At 40.7% G+C, this 26,702-nt stretch overlaps 1 protein-coding gene across 5 annotated transcripts in view; it reads left to right on the forward strand.

The window, feature by feature from the left end:
* Nucleotides 1–26,702, forward strand: part of cdk17 (cyclin-dependent kinase 17) — a 211,206-nt gene that overhangs the window by 179,961 nt on the left and 4,543 nt on the right. For 4 of the 5 annotated variants that reach the window (XM_041202669.1, XM_041202671.1, XM_041202670.1 and 1 more), the window contains 6 exons: nucleotides 3,251–3,371; nucleotides 10,060–10,157; nucleotides 19,243–19,348; nucleotides 20,974–21,016; nucleotides 21,119–21,209; nucleotides 23,789–23,866. In XM_041202669.1, the coding sequence (XP_041058603.1) occupies nucleotides 3,251–3,371; nucleotides 10,060–10,157; nucleotides 19,243–19,348; nucleotides 20,974–21,016; nucleotides 21,119–21,209; nucleotides 23,789–23,866 (537 nt within the window). Of the gene's footprint in view, nucleotides 1–3,250; nucleotides 3,372–10,059; nucleotides 10,158–16,104; nucleotides 16,370–19,242; nucleotides 19,349–20,973; nucleotides 21,017–21,118; nucleotides 21,210–23,788; nucleotides 23,867–26,702 lie in introns of those variants that run through there. The other variant, XR_005944792.1, reaches the window with a different exon arrangement.

Genomic DNA, 26,702 nt, shown 5'->3' on the forward strand with positions numbered 1-26,702 from the left:
GTGTGTGTATTGTGGACTTGGCAAGGGTCAGGGCTGGCCATGAGGGCACAATGTTTGTGTTAAAAAGGAGCCATGATAATGTCCAGCAGGCAAGTGTTTGAAGTTGTTATGCTCAGGTGGTCCGCATGCATATTAAGCTGAAGATAAGTGCAGCCCAGGATCTCTAACTGAGTGTGCTGGATGTCGGTGTGATTTGGGAGAATGCAGCACAGCTGACTGAGTTATCTCTAAATTGATTCACAGCAGCAGAAAGTCATTGGCTGCCTTGTCCCAAGTGTGAATTATTTGATTCACCATCAATGTTACACAAGCTTGGCCTAAATAGCCAAGTGGTTATGGTACTGGGTTTGTAACCCTAAGATCAAGAGTTCAAATCTCACAATGGCAAACTATGAAACAATGTAACTTCATCTGAAACAGATGGAAACAGGTTTACTCAAAAAAGAGTATCAATGTTACACAAGCTTGGCCTAAATAGCCAAGTGGTTATGGTACTGGGTTTGTAACCCCCAGATGAAGAGTTCAAATCTCACAATGGCAAACTATGAAACAATGTAACTTCATCTGAAACAGATGGAAACAGGTTTACTCAAAAGAGTATCAATGTTACACAGAGTACATATTCCGTTGCTTGAGATGGATCTCCTTGAGGAGCCTTGTCACATTGAGGGCATACAGTTACGAGACCACTGAGGATCATGCAACAGCTCCTGGCTCTTGTAGGGTGCTGTTGGGACCAGGATGCTAGAGAGGTGCTTGAAGAGGCAGCACCTTCTGATGCCAGGACACCCTCCTCCAGTTAGCACCTCATCTCAGCAAGGACACAAGCTGCTGAGGGTTAATCATCCTTTAAATTATCAGGACAATGTGCGACTGATGTGTAACTTATTCACTTTCATGTTGAAGTGCATGAGCAAAATGAGAGGGTACTGACTACAACTCATCATCCTCCTGACGGAATCTGGTGGCCATCAGGGCTTCACCGCCTGCCTCGTCTGGTCCGTGTTATGGCCTCTTCCCCTGCAGCCTTGGCTTCCTCAAACTCATCACCCTCAGCCCTTTTGAGAGGAGACATGCAGCTCCTCCATCACATCATCTGGCATATCCTCACCGCTTGGCAGTGCCAGATTGTGTAGCACGCAGCAAGCAATAATGATCCATGAGACCCTCTGGGCACTGCATTGGAGTGCTCTGGCAGACCTGCCTAGTCATCGGAATCACATCTTTAGGATCCCTATGGTGTGCTCCACCAAAGCTTGGGAAGAGGAACGAGCCTTGTTGTACCTTCTGCAGGCATCTGAGGCCATCGAATGGGCGTCATCAGCCACTTCCTTTGTGGGTACCCTTTGTCACTGAGGAGCCTGCCCTGGATCCTGTATGGTTCCTCGAAGATGTCCAGGATCTGTAATCTACTCCAGATGTGTGAGTGGTGGACTCTTCCTGGGTATCTGGAGCAAACCTGCAAGATCAGTTTCTTGTGGTCGCAGACCAGCTGTACATTGAGCGAGTGGTAGTCTTCCTGGTTTATGTAGTGCAGTGCTTGTTGCCAGGGAGCTTTTACAGCCACATGAGTGCAGTCAATGGCACCCTGCACCTTTGGAAAGCCAGCAATCTCAGCAAAGCCAGTGCTCTAGTATCCCAGTTTGCTTGATCTCTGTGGAAGTTGATGTAATTATGGGCCTTGGCAATAAGGGCATCTATGACCTCATGTATGCATTTTTGAGTGGACGCTTGAAAGATCCCACAGAGGCCCCCTGGAAGGAGCCACTGGTGTAGAAGCTCAGAGTGCCTTTACCTTCAGAGCCACTGGCACCGGATGCCCTCCCAATCTCCATGGCACCAATTCCTGGAGAATGCAACAAATGTGAGTCACCAGATCCCTGGAAATGCGGAGTTGCCAGCAACACTGGTTCTCGCTCACCTGCAGGTAAAACGTCCGAGTTCTGTACACCCTGGGCCTTGCAAGTCTCACGTGAATAGGCACCATTGATTTACTTTCCTGATTCCCTGCACTGTCATTAAAAGATTCCTAACGTGTCTCAGCTGTGCCTCTCTCCTCATTTGGGAATGCACAGTTCAGTTGTGTGCCAATGTTATCAGCTCCCCCACCCCCAGTGCATGCAGTTGCCTCTAACCTGCCAGCATAGCGTCTCTGCATTTTAATTTTGCACTGCGCCATCACTGCAGGTTGGAAGATGGTGGTGCAGAACTCTCACTGAGTATGGAAGTACCTCCCGTCATCCCAGAAGAACTTTATGTTCAGATTTCCCCCCCTCACAGACCTCCCTATCCACGCCTGTATTCCTTAATCCCGTCGTGCTTCTGGTGCATGTCCCATTTGTTAGCCCCTGAACATTTTGAAGTGGATGTGCCTATAGCCCATGTGGACCTTGCCCATCCCCATCATGAGGCCACTTATACTATTCAACCAACCCCCCGCCCCCCGCAGCCTCTCCCCAGTCATGTGTCAAGCTTCCCCACTCTTAACCAGTACAGGCCTAGCCGTGCAGCCCCTTCTCCTGTGTGAGAGCACTTTCTCCCCTTCCCTAGTACAAGCTTAGCCCTGCAGCCCATGAAAAGCCACCCATGCCTTACCACTGGTCTAGTCGGTAGGGAGTTGCTTGTGATAACCCCCCAAAAGTGATATGGAAATCTGCAAGGCTGATGTTGATTTCCATGAGCGCTACACGATGCAAGGTAGGAGAACTAACCTCAAAGTGAGGAACAAAGTGCAGGCGCATGTTGCTTATATCCCATTGTGAAACACATCATTCTAATTTCACGCCAAAGTGCACTGATGATCTGGCATGGACAGGAGGATGATTCTGGTGAGGAGACTTTATAATGACATGCAAAAATATTTGAATGTCATTCTACATTGGGAAGTTGACAGCTGGAGTGCACAATTGCGACCTGGTTTTATGACATTGTTAAACCGATTTTTGGGCTTCTCACAATATTTTCCACTCCCGCCCACCACAACACCTGCCATGAATGGGAGCAGAAAATCCCGGACAATTTTTTGTCTTTTTTAAGTAAATAGAAATCATAACTCAAAAAGCTATTTTTTTTTTTATGATGCAACTGAATAATCCAATTAATTGGTGTGTTAAAAAAATGTAGTTTTCAACTTTGGCTGGTTAAGATTATTTTGCACCTGCATTTTAATGAGCATTACTTAAATGCACCATGTTGCATTGTCAGATATATAATCCATTATATCAAACATTGAATCTTCCTTTCTTTGCAGGTTTGGCAAGAGCCAAGTCAGTTCCTACAAAGACATACTCAAATGAAGTTGTAACTTTGTGGTACAGGCCTCCAGATGTACTCTTGGGCTCTTCAGAGTATTCAACACAGATCGACATGTGGTATGTAAAATTGACTGCGGTTTAGACTTTCTTTGGCTGGGAGGATATCTAATTTACCATTTTAGGGATCTATTGTATCCAGTAAAAGGACCACTCTCATAATCAAGCCCTTTCGCCCCCTATGAACATTTCCAAAGCTCCGAAGCGGAATCATATTGGAACGTCGGAACTGTTCAGAAGAGGCCTCATATTGAACTCTAAATGTTGACTCCTGTTTCTCCCTGCATATATGCTGCCAGACCTGTTTTTCCAGCACTTTGTTTTTATTTCAGATCTCCAGTATCCACAGCGTTTTACTTTAAAATATATGTTTGATGTATTTAAGAGTGGTAACTTGGTACAGTTTTATTAATAAAGCTGAAAATGATTTTATTACAAAAATAATTTTTAATCGGTGTCTAACCCACTGTAACCCTATTTTAAATAACTGAAAATAACTTTTAAAAACTATACAAAGCCATTTTTTCATTGCATTAGTGTACAGTAGGCAATTTCATAATAAATTAAAAGAAAATTATGTTACCTATTATTGCCCTTCTCCCTAAAAAAAGCTTAATTTTAAGAGCCTCATAGGCTCATGAATGAGCGCAATTAATGGAAACTTACCAGGGTGATTAATTAGATCTGGGGGTGTGGTCAGTTTTATGCTAGCTTCTAGCACAACATTTTTTAAACTAGCGTGGAAGATTGTGGAAACCCAATTTGCGCAGAATGTAATTTGCCCTTGAAATTCCTCAATCGTTTCTGATAACTTGGCTGAATTGTGTTAGCACAACCTGAAAGGAAGCACTCAGCTTTGATGCTGAAAATTATTCATCAGAAAAGGCACAAAGCCTTCTGATTTTCGTGTTCTTCAGATAACTAAAACAATACCACTGTCAGACTTACAAATCAGGTTTATTAAAAGTAAAAATTAAACAGCAAAAGATTAGTGCAGCAGGTTTTACATGGCTACAGAGTTCAACTTACTGACTCTTCAGTTCACATTTCACTAAGTTTCCTGATAAGATTAAAATTAGGTCAATGTTTGTAATAAAAAAACATGAATGTGGAACTGCATCTGCCTCCTTTTAACATAGCATCTTAACTTTCTCATCAATGGAATTGAAAGGAGTGATGATAAAGCTTTCAGATGTATTTTCTGGTGGACATGGGGCTTAGACAAGTTCAAAGCAAACATTCAACAATCAGAAGACGCAGTGGCACTTAGCTGACTTTCATATAAAATAGCCTATGACAATCCAATCATTAAAGACGATACGCTTCTCTGGCATCCAGCCTTGAGTAAGTACATAGAACTCTAAAATAGCTGGTGATTACTTGCAGTGACCTGCCTAAAATAAAGCAGTCCGACCTGCTGTGGCATTTCCATCCACACGTCAGGAATTTGGATTCTTTCCCAACTTGGAAAATCAAACCCTGAAATAAGCAAATTAAAGTGAGCACTAAAAATCCCATAAATGGACATTTAAGCAATCTTTTCATGACCTAAAATGTGATCTCCCAATCCATCAGAATATTAATTCTGTTTTATTATTTTAAACCAAATTCTCTGCCAAGTGACTGACAGTGTATATTGCTGCATGTTTCAATGGTCTAATTTGTGATATTGTGATAGACTTAAAAATGTTTTAATTGATGAGTGACACCATTGCTTTTCTTTAACCTTGTGATGTTCCAAGTGAGATGGCATTATTATGATTGTTTTTTGTTCCATCATGCAATTTCCCAAAATGTTTAATTTAAAAAGTAAAATATTTCATTTTCCATGAAGTTCTGTGGAAAGTCTTACTGCAAAGCACAAGGTGAGCACAATGCTGTCACCCTATGTGGAATGCAGGGCGGGGTTGACTAGACAGCTTTTCCACTGCTGGAGTTCAGCCCTCAATGGCTGCCCATAAATTCTATCATGGCTGACATTCTTCCATTTGTGAGAGATGATGGGAATGCAGCCTCAGTATTTTGGTGAGGTCAGATTAAATCATATTCTGCACTCTCTTTTTGATGGCTGAACAAACCAATTCTGGAAAGACAAAGTCTGCCACAAGTGCCACACATGAAGTTGCCCCTTGCCAGTGGTGTGGGATGATCTTTGCTGACACTTTGTTTGCAGGGCTGGTGTCTGCCTTGGAGCTTCTGAAACCATGTGTCATTGTGATAGTGAGCTCTTGCCCACAGCTAGTGTTGCCATATGCATCAACCATCAACTAGAGTTTCCCCACTTGTCATGATTGATGTTGAGGGCTTTCATGTCTCTTTTTTACAGCATCCAGCTTTGGGTCCCTTGCTGGTCTTTTGGCACGGATCATCCCAGTTTAGCATATCCATCTTTCATTCTGTGCACATGCCGAAGCCAATGAAGAGTTTTTTTAAGCATGCTTGGCATTTTTGCCCTAGAAAGGACTGCTTCATTGATGAATTTGTCTTAGATTCAGGTCAGATTGAGGAGGAAGTGATAGCAAATTTTGTTGGTACATCTAATGACAAATGACTGGAGAAAGAGTTGGGGGCAAGCCACCTTGACTGTGAACATTAAAAGGGCAGTCAGATTTCTCAAGCCCCAGAACCAATTAAGATCAGAAGGCTGACCAAGAAAAGTTCAAGAAGTCTGATATTGGGACAGTTTTTCAAACAATACATTCTAGAACCACTAGGGAGCAGGCTATTTTAGACCTGGTAATGTATAATGAGATAGAAACAACTAATTACCATATTGTAAAGGCTCCTTTAGGCAAGAGATAGAATTTCACACTTAGTTTAGGGTGAGAAACCTGGATCTGAAACTAATGTCTCTTAAACATAAATAAAAGCCATTACAAGGGTATGAAGACAGAGTTGGCTAAAGTGGGCTAGGAAAATATGTTAAAAGATAAGACAGGAGAGAAGAAGTGGTGGACATTTAAGGAGATATTTCATAGCTTTCAACTAAGAAATTTCCATTGATAGAGAATTACTCTACGAGAAGGATGCACCATCTGTGGCTATCTAAGGAAATTAAAGATGGTATCAAATTGAAAGAAAAGGTGTACAATGCTGCGATTATTAGTGGTAGCCAAGAAGATTAGGAAAATTTTAGAAACCAGCAAAAGATTACTTAAAATTGAGGGAGCAATTGGAGTATGAGAGAAAACTAGCAAGAAATATAAAAACAGACAGTAAAAGCTTCTGCAAATATGTGAAAAGGGAAAGAGTAGTTAAGGAGTGAAATCTGCAAACGTTAATGGTTCAAAGAGACTTGGGTGTGTTCATTCAAGGAACCCAGAAAATTAGCATGCAGGTGTAGCAAGCAATTAGGAAGGCAAATGGCATGTTGACCTTTATTGCAAGGAGATTGGAGTATAAGAATAAAGAAGTCCTGCTACAATTGTACAGGGTTTTGGTGAGACCATATCTAGAACACTGTGCAGTTTTGGTCTCCATATTTATGAAAGGGTTTACTCACATTGGAGGTGGTACAGCAAAGGTTCACTAGATTGGTCACTAGGATGAGGGAGTTGTCCTATGGTGAGAGGATAAGTAAATTGAGTTTATATTCTCTGGATTTTTAGAAGAATGAGAGGTGATTTCATTGAAATCTACAAAATTGTGAAGGGGCTTGATGGGGTGGACACTGAGAGATTCTTTCCGCTGGTCGTGGAGTCTAAAACACGGGAATACAGTTTCAGGATAAGGGGCTGAGCATTTAGGACTCGGGTGAGGAGAAATTACTTCACTCAAAGGGTTGTGAATCTTTGGAATTCTTTACCCAGAGGGCTGTGGATGCTTATTTAAGGCTGTGATAGACAGATTTTTGACGTCTCAGGGAACCAAAGGATATGGAGAGCAGGCAGGAAAATGGAGTTGAAGCCCAAGATCAGCCATGATTGTAATGAATGGCTCCTATTTCTTGTGTTCTAAGGTGAACATTGGTCCCTTAGAGGATGACACTGGGGAATTAATAATGGGAAACAAGGAAATGGCAGAAACTTTGAACAAGTATTTTGTATCAGTCTTCACAATAGAAGACACAAAAAACGTTCCAAGAATAGTAGAAAATCAAGAGGCAAATGGGAGAATGGAATCTTGATCACTAGATGAGAAAATACGAGGAAAACTAATGGGACTAAAGCCTGACAAGTCCCCTGGACTTGATGGCCTGCATCCTAGTTTCTTAAAAGAAGCGACTGTGGAGAAAGCGGATGCATTGGTTATAATCTTATAAATTCCCTAGATTCTGAAAAGATCCCAGCGGATTGGAAAATTACAAATATAACACCTCTGCTCAAGAAATGAGGGGGACAGAAAACAGGAAAGTCTAGGCCAGTTAGCCTAACATCTGTCATTGAGAAAATGCTAGAAACTATTATTAAGTGGTAACAGGACATTTAGAAAATCATATTACAATCAGGCTGAGTCACCATTGTTTTGTAGAAGGGAAATTGTGCTTGACAAATTTATTAGAGTTCTTTGAGGATGTATCAAGCAGGGTGGTTAAAGGGGAACCTGTACATAAAGTGTAGTTGGATTTCCAAAAGGTGTTCAATAAGGTGCCACATAAAAGGTTACTACACAAAGTAAGAGCTCAAGGTGTTAGGTGTAATATATTAAAATGGCTAGAAGATTGGCTAAGTAACAAGGAATACAGAGTTGGGATAAATGGGTTGGCAAACTGAAACTAGCAGTGTGCAACAGGGATCAGTGCTGGGACATCAACTATTTATGATCTATGTTAATGACTTGGATAAAGGGACCGAATGTATTATAGCCAAATTTACTGGTGATACAAAGATAGGTTGGAAAGCAAGTTGTGAGAAGGGCACAGAGTCTGCAAAGGAGTATAGATAGGTGAAGTGAGCTGGCAAAAATTTGGCAAATGGAGTATAATATGGGAAAATGTGAATTTGTCCACTTTGGTGGGAGGAATAGAAAAGCAGAATGTTATTTAAGTGGAGAGAGATCGCAAAATGATGCGATACAAAGGAATGTATCTTGCACATGTATCCCAAAAAGTTAGCATGTAGGTACAGCAAATAATTAGGAAGGCAAATGGAATATTGGCCTTTGTTGCAAGGGGGATGGAGTATAAAAGTAGGGAAGTCTTCGTGCAGTGGTACAGGACATTGGTGACACCACACCTGGAGTACTTTTGGCATTAGTACAGCTGATTTACAAACTACTGGTGCAATCTTGTAATACACCATATATAACCAAGTTTGATGAGTTCTTTAGGCTACCTTCTATTTCATGGTAGTTCATCTGGTTCATTAAGAGCTCCAGTACTACTGATACTTCCTGTAGTAGGGAATCCTCCCCCACAAACTCAATTTCATCCTTTGCTTAACCTTTTTGAACTTTCCAAAATTTTATTTTATGGTTCTTCAGACTTTGTTGATATTCACACACCAACAATATGGATCTCCTACTTGCACCAACATCTTTCCAGTAAAGACCGCACCCTAAACTGGTTCTACCATCACGTAAAAGATAGTGTTCTGCACTGATGCTTTCCTAACCACGATAACCTGTGATAAAGAGCAGAAAATTTATCATGTCCCTTCTAGGCACCTTTGAATGATTAGGTACAATCAGAGTCATGAACATAAGATGCTTGGACCATTACTGGGAGTGACCCAAAATTTGCAAAAGTCACATTGGACTTCCATTTTCCTCATGTATTACTTATGAGTTAATTTGTGAAATGCAACAAGATGAAAGACTGATCTATTTGAATCCAATCATACACCGCCATTGCATCTTGCCCACTAAAATCACTACATTTATACAATGGAAATCACAAGTGTGTTATGTCTTCGGATTAAAACACATCGAAGTAAAAAGATGAAGAATGAAAAGATGAAACACTGCATTTCCACACTTTTGCAGGCAGTATTCTGAATTAGCAGGAATTACTGGTTTAAACTGATGTAGCAGCAAATAACGGTCTTATGTCCAATGACAAGCACAATAGATTGATAAATCAATTTTTAAAATGCAATTCCACAGCTCTTTTAGCCTTTTGTAAAGCAAAACCTTTAAGAATCTTTACTTCTATATAATCTGCTTTAATCTTAGCTAACCAGCCAGGTTATCGTGGTTAGGAATGCATCAGTGCAGAGCACTATCTTTTACATGATGGTAAAACCAGTTTAGGGTGCAGTCTTTACTGGAAAGATGTTGGTGCAAGTACGAGATCCATATTGTTGGTGTGTGAATATCAACAAAGCCTGAAGAACCATAAAATAAAATTTTGTGAAGTTCAAAAACGTTAAGCAAAGGATGAAATTGAGTTTGTGGGGGAGGATTCCCTACTACAGGAAGTATCGGTAGTGCTGGAGCTCTTTTCCACGGAGAGATCTAGGCATTTATGTGTCTTGAAGTGTTTGTGAGCAGAGATATTTGAACACTGGGGAAAGGTCATATGAATTCTGGACAAAGTGAGTTAGCCATACTATCCCCATGATTATCTGAGCTAGGTACTTTATCTACAACATATAGTGTACCTTTTATTTATAGAATGGTAACTACTATGAACAAATAGTCAACCCTTTTCTATTGTGGATATTTTTTTTGTTGCTGCTAAGAGGAATTGACCAACAATTTTGAGAAAGATGTATGTTACAAGTATGATGTGTACGTTTAAATTTTAAAATACAGTTCTAAAAGATTCATTTGTGTGAACTACAATGTCTTGTGCTTTCACTTGTTGCAGGGGTGTTGGGTGTATCTTCTATGAAATGGCATCTGGAAGACCTTTGTTTCCTGGTTCCACTGTAGAAGACGAATTGCACTTGATTTTCAGGCTACTGGGTATGTTGGCAATTCTGTTGTAAATGTAATGAGTTTTAGTCATAGCACAAATAGTATTAGTCCTATGCCTAAATATTTATTACATTTAATTGGAATAATACTTTTACCTATATAGAATCATTCAGTCATATTGACACAGAGAAGGCTATTTGGCCTATCAAATCCATGCCAGTTCTCTTCAGTGCAATTCAGTCCCATTCCCATGTTCTATTCCTATAGCCCTGAAAGTTTATTGCTGTCAAGTGTCCAACAAATTTCCTTTGATTATCTCTACTTCCACTACCCTTTTAGGCAGCAAGTTCTAGTTCATTACCATTCACTGAATAAAAAAGCTCTTCCTCGCATCTCCTCATATTTAAGGTTTTTAGCAAGAGATCTGTATCCCCTTAGTCCTTGTACCTAATGAGAACAGCTTTTTTTTATCTACCTTACCAAAACCTTTCATAATTTTGTGCACTGCTATCAGATCTCCCCTCAACCTCCCTTTCTCCAAGGAGACCAACCCCAGCTAAACTTGTAGCTAAATTCCTTCACCCCTGGAACTATTCTGGTAAAGCTCCTCTCCATCTTTTCAAAAACCTTCGCATCTTTCCTAAAGTATGCTGACCTGAACCAGATGCAACACTCTAGTTGTGCCCTAACCAGTTTTATAAAGGTTATGCATTACCTCTCTACTTTTGTACTTGTTCTCTTTTGTTTATGAAACCCAAAATCATATATGCTTTGCTAACTAGTCTCTCAATACTTTCAAAGATCTAATCACATGAACCCCAGATCCCTCTGAGCCTGCCCTGCCCATTCTTTAGAACTCTGCCATTAACTTAGTATTGCCATGTCCTATTCCTTCTGTTAAAGTGCATCACCTCACAGTTCTCTCTATTAAATTTAATCTGTCCATTCTGCTAGCCCATCTATGTCCTGTTGTAGTCCACATCTCCAAGTTTGGTATCACCAGCAAATTTTGAATTTTCCTTGATTCCAATATCCAAGTTATTTATGTATCTCAAGTAAAGCAGTGGTCCTAGCACTGACTTATTGGGGCACGCCACTGTCTACCATCCTTCAGTCTGAAAAACAGCCATTTACCACTACTCACTGCTGTCTGTCCTTAAGTCAATTTTTTTATCCAAGCTGACACTGACCTCCTATTCCATGAGCCTCAATTTTATTATCCAGCCTTTTGTATGGTACTTTGTCAAGCATTTTCTTAAAGTACATAAAGACAACATCTGCATTTTCTTCATCAACTTAATCAGTTACTTCATCAAATAATTCAATCAGATTGGTGAAACAGCTACCTTTTACAAATCAGTACGGGCTCTCCTTAATTAATACAAACCTTTTAATAAGTGTTTTCCCTGACTATTGTTTCTAATACCTTATCCATCATTGATGTTAAACTGACCAGCCTGTTGTTGCTAGGAAGGCCTTGTGTCCTTTTTTGAACAAGGGTGTTTACATCTGCTGTTTTGCAGTGCCCTAGCACCTCTCCCACATCTAGGAAAGATTGGAAGATTATGGCAAACCTTTCCGTTATCTCCACTTCCCTTAGCAACTTTAAACATAGCTAGCTTTTCCAGTGCATCCTGCCTATCAATTTACATCCAGTCCATTACCTCTACCATCTGCACTTCTATTGACACCTTTTCAGCATCCTCTCCTTTAATAAATAGCAATACAAAGTACTCATTAAGTATTCTAGCCTTGCCGTGTATCTCTAAGCATATATCATTTTCTTTGTGCCTGATAGGCCCCACCCAGTCTCTTACTACCTGTTTACTATTTACATGCCGGTAGAAGATTTTTGAGTTCCCTTTCATGTTAACTGCCATTCTATTCTTATATTCTCTCTTTGCCAGTCTTATTTCCCTCTTCACTTCCTCTCTCAACTTACTGTATTTGATTTAGTTCTCACTGGAAATATTCAGTTGACAGGAATCATAAAACCTCTTTTTTTTGTTTCACCATATTCTCTACCTCCTTCATTATCCAAGGAACCCTGACTTTTGTTCTCCTGCCTTTCCATGTTGTTGGAAAGTACCCAGCCTGTACCCAAAATCTCATACAGTCAGCAATTTGCAATCTGGTATATGTCCCAACATGTGAGGGTGAATAGCATTGTGATTAGCTAGAGTTTCACATGGAATGGTATTATGGTCACTATTTCCCAGTGAATCTTTCAGATCCATTTTTGATTGGTTACGTTTAAAGACATGGCCCGTAACTTATGAACTTCCAGGAGTCGTAACTGGGAGGTACCCCAAAGATGCACTGGTTAAGGATTGCCCGGCAATTGCCCAAGAAGTACAAACTTCCCTTGGGCAATTGCCCTTCAATCACAGCGATCTGAAAGTACGATTTAAATCACAAATTTCAGATGGTTCTGACTGTCTTACAGGAATAGCTACCCAAGAAAAGTTAGGAGAATTAAAATCACTTCTAACTCCTGGATAACTATAATACTGACCCCCCCGGGATTCTCCCCCACACCTCCACAGGACCCCTACTGAACACCTGACCCATCCACTGACCACCCCACCCAACAGCCACCCTTCCACTGACCACCTGACCCACCCCACTGACCACACCCCCAACCACCTGATCTGCCCCACTGATCACCTGACTCCCCCAACGACCACCTGACCCTCCCCCCCCAACTGACCCACAGACCACCTGACCCCCAACCTTCTGACTACACCCAGACCACCCGATTCGAACCCCCACTAATCCTACCCACTTAACTTACAAACCTACCTTCTTCCTGGCTTGAAAGTGGCTTGACCTTTAAACTTACCTGCTTTACAGCAGCTAGTGCCATAAAAAATGGGCATGGCCTTCTTAACTCCAATGGTACAGCCCTCAACTGAAAGCCACAGGAGCGTGCTGCCCTATTCTGACTCAAGCTGGGCGAGAAAGGATCATCTGGATTTCGGGCTAGGAAACTGGGAGCGGAGTGGCAATCCGACACTGATTGCTACTCCACGGAAGTTCAGGCCCATGTTTCACTCTCAAAAGATAATTTCTTCTAAAAAGAGGAAGCAATCATATCCCTAAAGGATACTTTCAACTGTCTTATAATGACTATATTGGCTCTCCACCCGCTCCTCAATATTGAATTTATGATGCATTAAAACATCCCATAATTCTGGGGAGAGAGCACCCAAACCTAATTTCAAATACTGCCACCAACAATTTTGCCTCTTTCTGGAACCTTGAATGGCTTTTTGCTCCAATTATGGAGCTGGTATCTTTCAGCTGGACTATTAAAACTGATGTTTTATTGCTTATGTTGCTTTTTGTAGCCTCCACACATGTGCAATTCTCTGCCATTGGCATAATCACGTACACACCCTGAGAAATGACATTTTCAAGCCGCATCTTAACAGCACCCCACCCCCCCCCCCCAACTCCCATCTGCCTGATCCACCCTACACGTCGGCAGTTGCTCCTTGACCTCTCCAGCTTCTGCCTCAAAGCAAAATTGAAAAGGTCATATGTGGACCACAATAATATTAAAAATCTAACGGAGAGCACAAAAAAATTAAGACTGCAATAGGGAAAGCTGAGGAAATATGAGAAAAAGAACTTTTTAAAAACCTCGAAGTATTTTATGGTATGGTAGAAGCAGCCACAACAGTAGCTTCCAAAAGGGAATTGGATACAAACTTGAAAAGGAAAGAAATTACGTTGGTATGGGGAAAATGCAGGCAAGTGAGACTAATTGGATGGATCATTCAAAGAGCTGGCATAGTCAGATGGGCCAAATGATGGCCTCTTGTGCTGTTTGATTCTTAAGAAATCAATAAAAAGGAAATTGAAAAAGTGCGAGGAAAGGATTCTCAGTTTGTATATGATTTAATTGATGATGGTATTTAATAAATAACATAGCTTTTTACTAAGGGGGAGGATATTGGAGAAGAGAATCTAAAGCGATTGAGAGCAAGGTAAACAATATTATGGATTAAAGGATAATTTTATGTAAGTTGTTGGGCTAAACGAATAAAAAACACAAGAACATTGCAGAATACATCTAGAGCCTGATGGAAATGAAAGAATCTAATTGAAGAGGGCCTTAGAAATGATGGGGCCAATTTTAACTTGGGATGGGGTTGGTCTGTTGATGAGGTTCAAAGTGGATGGAACACCTGGAAATTGAGAAGGAAATGAGGCCCAGAAAACTTTTAAGGGGCAGACCTCAGTTTAACCTTGCACCTGTCTTCCTCCTGCAACTGGCAGGAATAATGCTATAGCCAGCATACAAGAGTGGAAACTGGATGTGGGACCCAAGGGTACCTTTCATAAGGTAAGTGCTGGGGAGGCATGTGGATTGGTAACAGGCGATGTTTGAATTCTGTCTTTTAAAATAATTAATTTGTAGAAGCTTAAAAAGCAAGGCCTTCAGTTACTGAATGCATGTTGAAGTCAGTGAGGCCAGTTTGTGGAATTCAATGAATTGTCTCATCCCAGGCCAAGATAGCCTCTATTCATCTTAACTTCAGCAGGAAATGCATATGTCAAACGTACCCCAAAGTGAAAATGCTGAGGTGAGGGGTAGGGAGGAGTGAGAGAAGAGTGGTAATTGGTTTTTATTACATAGATCTATTGTCAAACCATTACCAGGAATAAAGCCATTCTCATAACCCACAAAAAGAGCAATACAGGGACGCTCATCTGATCCCTATTCCAGTATCCATATCTATGACTTCAACCCTGTTCTGCAGCTTTAGATTTAATTTCCTATTTCAAAGAGAAACACTCTGTAATTCCACACCTAATTTCCTAAACCATGGCCCAATCTGCACAATGCTGTACACATCCATGATGCAGTGTCTAGAAAGCACAGACCATCAATGATACAAGCGAGTACCCTGACCTGGCCTGTGAATGAAGCAGTAAATTGCACCATGAGTACACCACCCAATTTCCCAGCATCACAATGATTAACAAAGTTTCCTTCCCTGTTGGCCAATTTCTCCTCCCAGTTTGTTACCAATCCCAGAGTCTCATAAGGCTTTCTGCTGAGTCATGTGAGTCAAAACAGAACGTGGCTCAGTTGTACATTTGTGAAGTAGCTTTTGGATGAACATTCTTTGATCATAACAAATTCCTGAAAAGGAATCAAAACAGCAGAATGTTTGGAATGCACTGCTTTAATGATAGAGAGTACTTTAGATGCATTGGGCTTCCTATCAAACAGCACAAGTTGTCCATTGAGGTCAGTTTGCTGGTAAAGCAAGTTCCCACTATTGCCAGGAATCCAGTTTTACCATATTTAAAGGATATTGGTAAACTTCCTTGAATAATCAGCAGTAGCTGTCCAAGACAAGGGCAAATATTCCATTGTGCATGGCATTGTCACACAATTTGACATAGCTAAGATACTTGCAGAGGCAGTTGATGGGATTTCCCTTCTCATTGCAGGCACCTGTTGTAGAATGCTGAAACATTCAGAAAGAATGATAAAAATGAATAATTTGGGGATTTTCTTGAAGGAACAATCTAGCTGTCACTGGACAAGATCCTACTGGGGAGGTCAACATGGTCCCAAAAAGCAAATGAAAGCTGTTCTATCATTTTACCATCCTTCCACATGCACCAAAGGAGACCATGCTCTCAATTTTGGTTTTCTCCCAAGCTCAAGAGATGGTTGTCTTGGAATTGTCTGAGGATTTGTAAATGTGATCAGGTGCCAAAACTGCTGCTAGAACTATAGGAAAGATTAAATCAAATCAGGAAAATTCAAGTTTTCACAATATTTCAAGTTATTCTTGACCCCTGGTCCTCAAATGCCTTCAAACTGAGGGAAAAGCTCAAGAAGGTCATCATCCACAGTTGAAGTTAACCTGAGGCATGAACTGTGGAATGTATACATACACAGGGCTTTTCAGTCTCCAAACAGAATACCTGAAGTTCACATGTACTACCAGTACAAAATTCTGTTTTTCAGTCAGACTTCGAGTCCAAAGTACCTGCCTACTTGTAGAGGCAGCCTCTTCAATGATCAGTTTGCATGTTCAGCTGTACTTGTACAACTACTTGGTAATAGCAAAATCAGAAGGAACTATCAACAGGTTTCCATCCTACTTTAGCAGCAGGTCTTCATGACCAATTACAGGAAATTAAAACTAAGATTGACATGGGACCTCTCATGAAGTCAGTTTCCAAGCATGAGAATATAGACTTCCTACCACCCTCTCACCTGTCAGGTTTAGGTGAGTTCTTCAAATACAGGTTAAGCATTAACTGTATTAATATTCTAATACTGATGTTTTTGAAAAAAAATTGCATTTATATAGCAATTTTCAAGACCTCAATGTCTCAGAATACTTTACAGCTTATTAAATACTTGTTTGAAGTGAAATCGCTGTCATAATGTTGGAAATGTGGCAGTCAATTGCACACAGCAAGCTTCTAAAAACAGCAATGTGATAATTGACCAGATAATTTGTTTGGATGATGTTGATTGCAGGATGGATGTTGACCAAGAAAGTGTGGATAGCTCCCTTGCCAATCTTCAAAATAGTGCCATGGAATTTTTTACATCCATTTGGTTTAACCTTGGTTTAACACCTCATCTGAAAGCTGGCACCTTCGACAGTCCGGCAATTTTCAGAACTTCACTAGAGCGCCAGCCTTGATTATTGTGCTGCCTGTGTGATATCATCCGCAGACTTGCTTGAACAGTGATTAAAGCTAAATGCTTTAGCACACTGGACCCTTGCACCATGCCTGAGAGAATAATATCACCATTAAACAATCGAAAACTCCTTTGAAAAAGGCTGGAAACAAGGAATTCAACTCTGTATAAACAGACTTGAACTTCAACAACTTTTTCTGGTCCTTCAGGTAATTCTGGAATCAGAACACAACAAAAATATATGTGACCCAGCAAAGTAACCATCTTCCACTGTACCTGTCCTCAGTTAGTCTTCTGCCTTAATTTTGTGCACAGAAGTTCTTAGCCTTGTCTTGCCTCTGAGTGAGAAGGTTATTAGCTTGTAATCTCAGCTGACATTTCAGTGTGGGTGAGATATTAAACTGAGGCCTCATCTGCCCTCTCAAGTAATGTAAAAGGTTCTTTGACATTTGAAGAAATACTGGGATGCTCTCGGCAGTTGCCTTGTCACTATTCCTCAAGCAACATCATTGAAAAAAATACTGCTGTATATGGGGTCTTGCTGTGCACAGATTATCTACTCTGTTTCTTACATTATAACAATGCCTACATTTCAAAAGTACTTACTTGGCAGTAAAATGTTTTGGAATGTCCGGAGGACCGGAAAGGCACTATTATATATTGAAGTTTTCTTTTGTTCATATGTAGCAAATGTGCACTACAATTCTGCATCTGGCATTCTAACAACTTGCAGGTTGCCAACAAGATGTGAAATGATTGTCAGTTGGGCTAGTGTGGCACATTTTTGTGTGCTGGAAACTACATATATTAATGCTCAGGACCCTGTTCTTTGCAGACAGAATATCTACAAACATTATGCCTGTTTCAGCTAAACAAAATAAGTGACAGTCATTCACTGATTCATTCCTCAGGGCAATGCCTTGACCCATCAGAGTCAAGCTACCTGGTTTAAATTTCAAACAATGCTTGGCAGTTAACTGTCAGTCACCATAAACTGGTGCATTCTCCAAGGCAAAGCCTCTACCAATCAGAGCCCACTTGCCAATTAATCAGCACTCTTCTCATGTGGTATAAATTGTTGTTCCCTTTGCATCTGGTATTCTTGCAAATTGTCCTGATGAATGCAAGATGAAAAGCTTCAACATAAAGTCACTCTCTTTCAGCAATACTCAAGTTCTGCACTATGAAATGACTCTATGTGAGGCATCTTTGAGACTCAATCAGTTACAAGAATTGACCTTGACCTTTTGACCCACATTCACAGATGAGCTCGTCTAGTGATGGATGTCAGGAGTACACTTCAACATGATATTGTTGGAGTTCACTGCAGGACATTTATCTACTGTCATAGAGGTCCCAAATGGAGAAGGTTCTTGAATACCTTCACTCCGTTTTTTCGTTAAACATGGGCTAGTACTCCTATGATGGTTCAACATATTTGTCCACTGCATTACCGAACTATACAGATGAAGATGATCCAGAGTTTGATTCCCAGTTTCATGCTGAATTAACTGATACGCTCAGTAGAGGTGCAGTGCTTGGCTTTCAGAGCTTTAATCTGTGAAGAGGAATAGAGGCTGGGATTCCTGCTCTTGAAGACTCTGATGCCTGATTAAAGTTATGTGTACACAGTACATTTGGTATTACCATAGTAGACACTTCGAAACTCAGTGTTGATGATCAGACATGAATAATGGCCTCTTGGATAACGTGTGTTGACCGCCAAGGTCATCAGGGCCGACATGACAGCAGAGTCAGCAATCTGCCTCCAGTGCCGCTGCCAGCGATGAGGAGCACAGATGGTGACTGGCATTCATTGAATGGCAGGGGTATGGAATAAAGAAAGTTGAGGACACTTAAATAATTCTTGTACTGGCCAAAGCTTGGTTCCTTGATCATATGGTTGTCTCCTAAACAGGCAAGAATTGATACAGATGAATAGTCATATCTGCCACTGTATGCTTTCATTGATGGCATTGCTATTAATGGAATCAGTTTAGGAGATTTAGGGTCGCAGTAATTGGAAGGGACCACACTGCTGAACTCCCTTAGAGTTACCTGAGGCTTACAGCAAAAAGAATAGTTTGTCCAGTACCACTATCACAGTTATAACTTAAATCCACTAGTGTGTGATATGTCAATGATCTTTATCATGCCTAATGGTGCCAATTCAGAACATACCACACATTAGAGTGGAAATTGATCTCCTGGTATGAATTTTTTTAAAGAATGTTTCTCAGGTGGTTCTCCCTCGTAGGTTGATAATTTCTATTCTCATGTGCAAGTTGAATTTCTTTTAAAGAATGTGCCATTTCCACACACTGACATCAATCACTTTGTTGAGCACAGGGTTAGAAAAACACTTGTGAAATGAACTATGAAATCTTAAAATCATGTTAGTATTTTCTCTGAGTATTTGCATCATACTAATGGACTTCTTTAATGCAGGCACGCCTACAGAGGAGACATGGCCAGGAATATCTTCAAATGAGGAATTTAAGGCTTACAACTTTCCTAAATATAAGCCTCAACTTGTGATTAATCATGCTCCAAGGTACTGATAGTCAATTGTGTTTATTAATAGGGTCAGTTTAATTAAGCATGAAATGAGTTGTGATTTACTCTGTCTGTGGCTATCACAACATATGTGAACCATGAAAGGTGCAAGGAATTGGGAATTTACATCAAGTAAGTAGAACATAAGCTGACTCAGATGCACTAGGGGAAAATGCCCATGGCGGGGAGAAGATCAGGAGCGGGCATGTGGAGGCACACCTCCGATCGGCGCCCCCGATTGGAGGCGCGCAGCCATTTTACATGGGTGAACCAATTAAGGCCCACCCAGCGTGACATCCACAAGGAAGCACTGTGCACTCCCTGTTCAGGCTGGGGGGGAGATTCCCTGAGCCGAGAGTGCGCTCTTTCACACATGCGTGCGAAAGAGTGCGCTCATCTCCTTGAGGCTAAGTGCTGCCTCAGGGAGATCGGCTCCACAATAAAAAAAATCTTAAAAACGGAAATAAAAAAATTTCCCTGACGTGTCCCCTCATGTGACACTGTCACTTGAGTTGGGGCATGTCCATCGCTTTTAAATACACTTTTATTAAATTTTTAAAAACCTTCATGAAACCTCATCCCACCTGTGGATGAGGTTTCATGCTTTTTCCAATGCCCGCCAGGGCTCCTGACCTGCCTGCCAACCTTAAGGTTGGACAGGAAGGTCCACTAATCACGTTAATTAGTTTGTCAGTGGCCTCAATAGATTTGATGTGTCGGTTAGCAGAGCTCGCTCGCCGGCCGGGAAATCCTGGTCCATGCATAGCAGATATTCTTCAGTGTGGATAAATACAATACAATGTAGTTAGGTCTGTAAAACTCCCAAATATGTGCATGCCAAGCAGGGATACCCATTGAAGGCTGTGGAGCAGGAGAGGAACCTCGTATCATAGTGGATGAATACCGAATGTCAGTGCTTATTGCAACAAGACCATTAATAACCATGTGTAGATTATTAGCAAAAGCTGTAGTTAAAATATCACAACAGTTTTTAAAGTTTTATCTTCAAAATGATAAAGTGGGTAAAAGAATTTAGTATGAAGACAAAATGTTGAGATTTTAAACAGTTGATTTCTATAAGTTGCCGAATGTTCTGAATATTTGTAAAAGTTGGCAGTCTAACTGGGCAGTGAGAGCAGAACTTAACCTAATCAAGGAAGATTAGAGACCACGAATTATTTTTCACACGACGTAGTGATATGTGGAATAGGTTTCAAACTAATGCTATGCGGAGTAACCCCTTTAAAAACAAGAAATATCTCTATGAATGGTATTGAAAAGTGCAAAGATTTCCATGAATGATTTCTGTGCTGCTGAGAGCGCAGGTGGCTTAGGTGAGGAATCCTGTGGTCAGACTGGAATCTTATTGTAAGGTTTAAATAAATATACTTCATTGTCTTCTTGGAGCTTTTTCTTATGGCTTTTACCTACATTCGGTTGCCTCCTTTAATGGACTGGAATAGGTAGAATCTAAGTTTGATTAATTTGTATGTCTTGTGAAGGTAATCAGCTTGATACAGTTATTCATACATAAGTGTTCCTGCCTATCTACCTCACTCCTGGAGGCATAAAACAACTATAAGGACAGATGAGTGTGCTAATGTAACTTACTTTTTCTTACAGATTAGACACGGAAGGAATTGATCTGTTATCGAATTTTTTACAAGTAAGTTGAATAATTGAAATGTTGATGATTCTTTCAACATAGATTGAAGTAATTTTTGTTTTTTGTTTAAAAAAAATTAAGAGGTATCTAATTACTTTGCAGTACCAGGCGAAGAAGAGAATTTCTGCAGAAGATGCCATGAAGCATCTTTACTTTAAAAGCCTTGGAACAAGGGCACACACTCTACCTGATGGTAAATCAATTACTGATTCGTAATAAGTGGTAACCTTTTAAGAGACTCCAAATTCCCATGGTGTTACAGGAAGTCTTTACCAAGTGTAGATTCCAGGTGAAGTTTTGGTTAGAGGCTGAAGATATTTTGATCAGATCACACAAACTTAATTAAGTCCTCACTTTAAAGTCAAGCATTCTGCCCTTATTTTTATTTTTCATTCTATATCACTTTTTCCATATTTATAATGGAAACTGCCTGTGTAAACTTACTATTCTATATTTACAGCCTACAGTTGGTAGGATGTGGCTACACCAGCAGAAGGTTGCAATTACATTAGGACTAATTTACATAAGCAATTTCCATTATAAATGTGGATGTAGGAATTGATAATGGAAACGTTAACACAAGATTTCTCTCACTTGCTCTCTCTGCATCCTCTTCTGATTCTGTTTCCCTCTTCTCTCCCCAATTTATTTTTTTCTTTTGGGTGGTGCTACGTGATTTAACATGATGTAGCAGACAGAGGAGCTACAGGCCGCATTTGGAATGGGGGTTAATCCACTGCTTTCATCATATTCCCTACTCTTTCAATTCCTCATTTCCCTTCCTGGTGTAGCCTCTCCTATTTTGAGACACCTGCTCAGTGCACATATTCTCTCCGCATACTTGTTCGGACACTCACTTCATCCTTAACTCATCATCCACTCCCACTAAGGGTGGGTGAGGCGAGGCCTCATTCTAAACTACTGCTCCCCCTCTCTTACCCTACCACCCTATATGGCTCCCTCAAAGATAATTTGGTTACTTTCAAAATTCAATTTTAAAGAATCAAATTAAAATGTGAGAGGAAAAGAAACTGCCTGTCTACTTTTCTTTCTCTTTGTATCATTATTTGTCTCTATATCTCTGTCTTATAGACACAACTGCCAGCGTTCACTGTCATTACTCCTCTGAAACTGACAGCTTTTTGAGTCTACACATAGTTGGAATAATGTGGAAATCCAGAAGTTGCTGTCAGTGATTCTGTGCTTCCTTATACTATGTGCTGTTGAAGTTCCCCCAAACTATAATCAAGTAGAAATCACTGAAGTGACTAGATCTTGCCCTTCCACTATTGGTGTCACTGTTAGAACCCTTGAAAAATTTGAACCTTGCTGAATGAGGCATAACTGGGTTTTTAACAGCATTCAAAATTTATAATCATTGCTGACCAACCTCGCTAGCTCTGAAAAAACCTGCTTGAAATGTCATATTTCCCCAATATTAGAAAAAAATACAAGTTTATTTAAAAAAAATTTAAAGCTTATGATATTTCAGATCCCTCCTTAATCCAATGTATACGCCCTAATCATTTATTTTGTTTTCTAAAAGTTTAAATTTAAAATGAAAAATTTCAACTCGTTTTACTTCCTGGTTTGCTGTCTGTGAGAATATGTCAGTATAATTGGTTTCTTACACAGTTTGATGACATCACTATTATTGGGTACCTTAGAGATCCTCTTGACATGGCACCAGATTCAAGCTTGCTTCGAGAAAGAGGAAATCCACACCATAGAGATAGCTGGACCTTTGTGGGTAGCTTGCTTTGAAGTTAGCAGTGACTGCCTTTATTTTGCCTCCGTGAAATCTAGGCCTACGTCTTACAAGCCTTTAGCATTCACCTTTTCTAAGGTGAGATAAGTATTTAGATTCAAAATGCAACTGAGTTGTTTTGCTTACCTTCTCTTGCTATCTTCCTTTCGTTTCTCAATCACCAGAACAAAGGGGCATAACCATTTAAGAGTGAAACCAGGAGACACTTTTCATACAAATAGTAATTGAAATCAGGAACTCCTAGCTTCAAAAGACTGGATGCTGGGGCTCAACTGAATTTTTTAATGACTGGGATCAATCTTTTATTGGGTAACAATATCAAGGGATATGAATCAAAGGCTGGTAAATGGAGTTGAGGTAATGATCAACTGTGATCTATTTGAATGGCAAAACAAGGAGCTGGATGACCTGCTCCCGTTCCTGTGATTCTACGTTGGTGGTACCCATAATAAATGTGGATAAAGAAATTTATGATGAAAAATATTGACACAGGAAAGTGGACAGAAGTATGACAACAACAATTCAAATAGGGCAGATAAAAGATTTAATTTTTATTGTATTATTGATCATCTCTTTTTGTACATTGTGTTGAATGCACAAATATGAATTGGAGAAGTACTAAAATATATGTTAGTGACGTGATTATATTGTAGCAAAATATGATTGATGCTAACATTTGCTTCATGGCAGCATTATGTCCAACTGCATGGAAAACCTGCTTCCTGCTAACCAACTCGTCAATAATTAAGATCAGATCTTAATACTCTACAGCCATAGAAACATTATGGAGAGGGAAGCAAACTCTGAGGCTGGAATGATGCTCTTTGCCGTATGATCAAAAATTTTAAAGTGAACGTTTATTTTCTTTGAGATCTTTTTCAGTTTCTCTCATGAACGGAATTACCATTTTGTAGGAGTGTTCAGATACAGTAACTCTGATACATCTGTCCTCAGGCTGGCACTGTGACACTGAAAGATTCTTTATCTCTACCCCTTTGTATCAGGTGCCTCGGTTTTCTCGCTAAATGAAATTCAGCTGCAAAAGGATCCTGGCTACAGAACCTCATCATATCCAGAGACAAGTAAGCTTTATTGTTTATGGAACTAAAATAGCTCATTTTTAAAAAATGTGGCACTTTGCACATCTGCTTCTGCCCCAAAAACCAACCTCCTCCTCCTTTTATATTGGTACCATGCACAAGCAAATTAGTCAGGTGTGCATCACAGTAAGAGCATGTGACCTTTTTTAAACATTTTCTATTAAATGGTTTTCTGGCCTCCACACAATAACAACTTCTCATGGTTATTTTGTTCCCCACCCCCCACAGTTGGTAATTTTGAGAGTGCTTAACTCAGGTGAAGGAGAATCCTTTAGCTTACAGTAAAGTATCCAGTCTGTGTGTTTATTATATATATTTGTGATGTGAGTCATTGGCAAGACCAGCATTTATTGCTCATTCCTAACTGCCCTTGAGAAGATGGTGGCGAGCGACCTCCTCAAACTGTGACCATCGATGAGGTGTAGTCGCACCCACAATGCTGCTAGTGAGGGAATTACAGGATTTTGACCCAGTGAAATTGAAGGAACGGAAATATATTTCCAGGTCAGAATGATGTATGATATGGAGGGTAAGTGGTGGTGTCACCACCTGCTGCCCTGTTCTTCTAGGTGGGAAAAGGTACAGGTTTGGAGATGGTGCTTTTGAAGGGCCTTTGCGCATTTCTATGGCGCATCTTGTAATATGTGCAAACAGCTGCCATTGTTCACCAGTAATGGATTCCGTAAATGTTTATGGTCTTGGATGGTTTGTCAATCAGTCAGGCTGCTTTGTCTTGAATGGCATTGACCTTGAGTGTTGGAGCTACACTCATTCAGGCAACTGGATAGTATTCCCTCACACTCCTGACCTTGTAGATGATGGACAAGCTTTGGGGAGCCAGGAGGTGAGTTGCTTACCGCTGAATTACCTTCCCTGACTTACTCTTGCAGCCACAGTATTTATGTGGCTGGTCCAGTTAAGTTTCTGGTCAGTGATGACCCCTATGATATTGATGGTGGGAGTTTCAGCTTTGGTAATGCCGTTAAATCTCAGGGGAGGTGATTAGGTTCTATCTTGTTGGAGATGGTCATTGTCTGGCACTTGTGGGGCACAAATGTTACTTGCCACTTAGTGCTGAATGTTATCCAGGTCCTACTACATGCGGATAGGGACTATATCTGTCAGCAATCTCTCATGTGGAAGATGATTCTTTCTTGTTTAGAGCTGGGTTGAAGTGAGGTGTCAGTGTTGGTTGTGGGCTCGCGGATGGCTTTTGAGCCCTATCTTAGCTTTGCAGGATCTCGCACAGTGAGAGCATTGGTTGTCAGCAGGTAGAGGTGGTGGCAGATTGTTGGCTCGAACAGCTGACCTCTCTTTCTGTGTCTCTTGCTGTTCTTTCTCAATGGCTGTTACTATTGATTGATTGGGAAGTCTTCACACTATTTTTGGTGATGACTTGCCATCTTGTTTACAATTGGGCATCTGCTTCCCATGTGTTGATAATATAGCGAATCTTCATGGAGGCTTTGAGATTGTCTTTGAAATGTTCCTTTGGCCCCCATGTGAACAAACTCCCTGGCATGGCTGTGAGCAGAGCACCTGTTGGAGCAGTCTTGTGTCAGGCATTCTGATGGCATGACCCATGTCTCTGCTGATGTGAGATTCTCATGGCCTCTGTACTTGTCAGAACAGTCATGTTTGTTCTTTTGTCCTTTCACTTGATTCACATGATCCTTCTAAGACAGCGTTGATGATGTTGTTCTAGGGCCTTGGTATGGTGTCAAGCTTCAGCACTGTAGAGAAACTCGGAGTAACCAGTGCCCAATAGACTTTGTTTAATGTTAGCCCTGATATCACAATTCTCGAGTACGTAATTTACTATAGGCTGAGCTAGCACATGGATATGATGGTGTACCTCTTCATCGATGTCAGCTTTTTGGGATAGATAGTTTCCAACATTTCACCATGAATCTCAATTGAAGACATTGCATTTGGTATATTTGGTGTGGGTTGGTAGAGGGCTTTGGTCTTCTGGGTGTTCAGGGCAAGTCCTGTTCTCATGGAGCTGCCTCCTCTCCTCCATTAGTTGCTTAGCTGCCCACCATTATTTATGGCAGGATTGCAGAGGTTTGGTATGATTTGTTAGTTATAGGATTGTTTAGCCCCATCTTTAGCATGCTGCATATGCTGTGTTTAGCACACATGTAGTTCTGTGTTGGAGCTTTGCCAGATTGGCACTTCATTTTTAGCTATGCCTGGTGTTGCTCCTGGCATGCTCTCCTACAGTCCTTATTGAACCAAGGTTGGTCCCCTGGTTTGAGTCGATGAGGGATATACCAGGTTACAGATTGTGGTTGAATACAATTCTGCTGTTACTGATGGCCCACAGAACCTCAAAGACAACCAGTTTTGATCTGGTCTGAATCCAAACCATTTAGCACAGTGATAATGCCACACAACACAATGGAGGGTGTCCACAATGTAAAAAAAAAAGGACTTCATCTCCACAAAGACTGTCCATCAGGACTCAGCTCACTTGGCCAGTTTTGCGACTGAGCCAATCTTGGTAATAAGCATTGAGGTTCCCTACCCAGAGTACATTCCAAGCCCTTGCTCAGTCAGTGCTTCTTCCAAGTGTTCAACATGGAGAAATACTGTTTCATCATTGTCGGAGGGTGGTAGATGGTATCAGCAGGAGTTTCCTTGCCCACGTTTGACCTGATGTTACATGGTCCAGAGTCAGTGTTGATAACTCCCAGGGCCATTCCTTCCCGACTGTTTAACAGTATTGACATCTCTGATGGGTCTGTCCTGCCAGTGAGACAGGCCATAGCTAGGGATAGTGATGGAAGGGTCGGGGCATTGACTGAAAGGCATA

Source organism: Carcharodon carcharias, chromosome 13 (assembly GCF_017639515.1).
Source record: "Carcharodon carcharias isolate sCarCar2 chromosome 13, sCarCar2.pri, whole genome shotgun sequence".
NCBI classification, from domain to species: Eukaryota; Metazoa; Chordata; class Chondrichthyes; order Lamniformes; family Lamnidae; genus Carcharodon; species Carcharodon carcharias.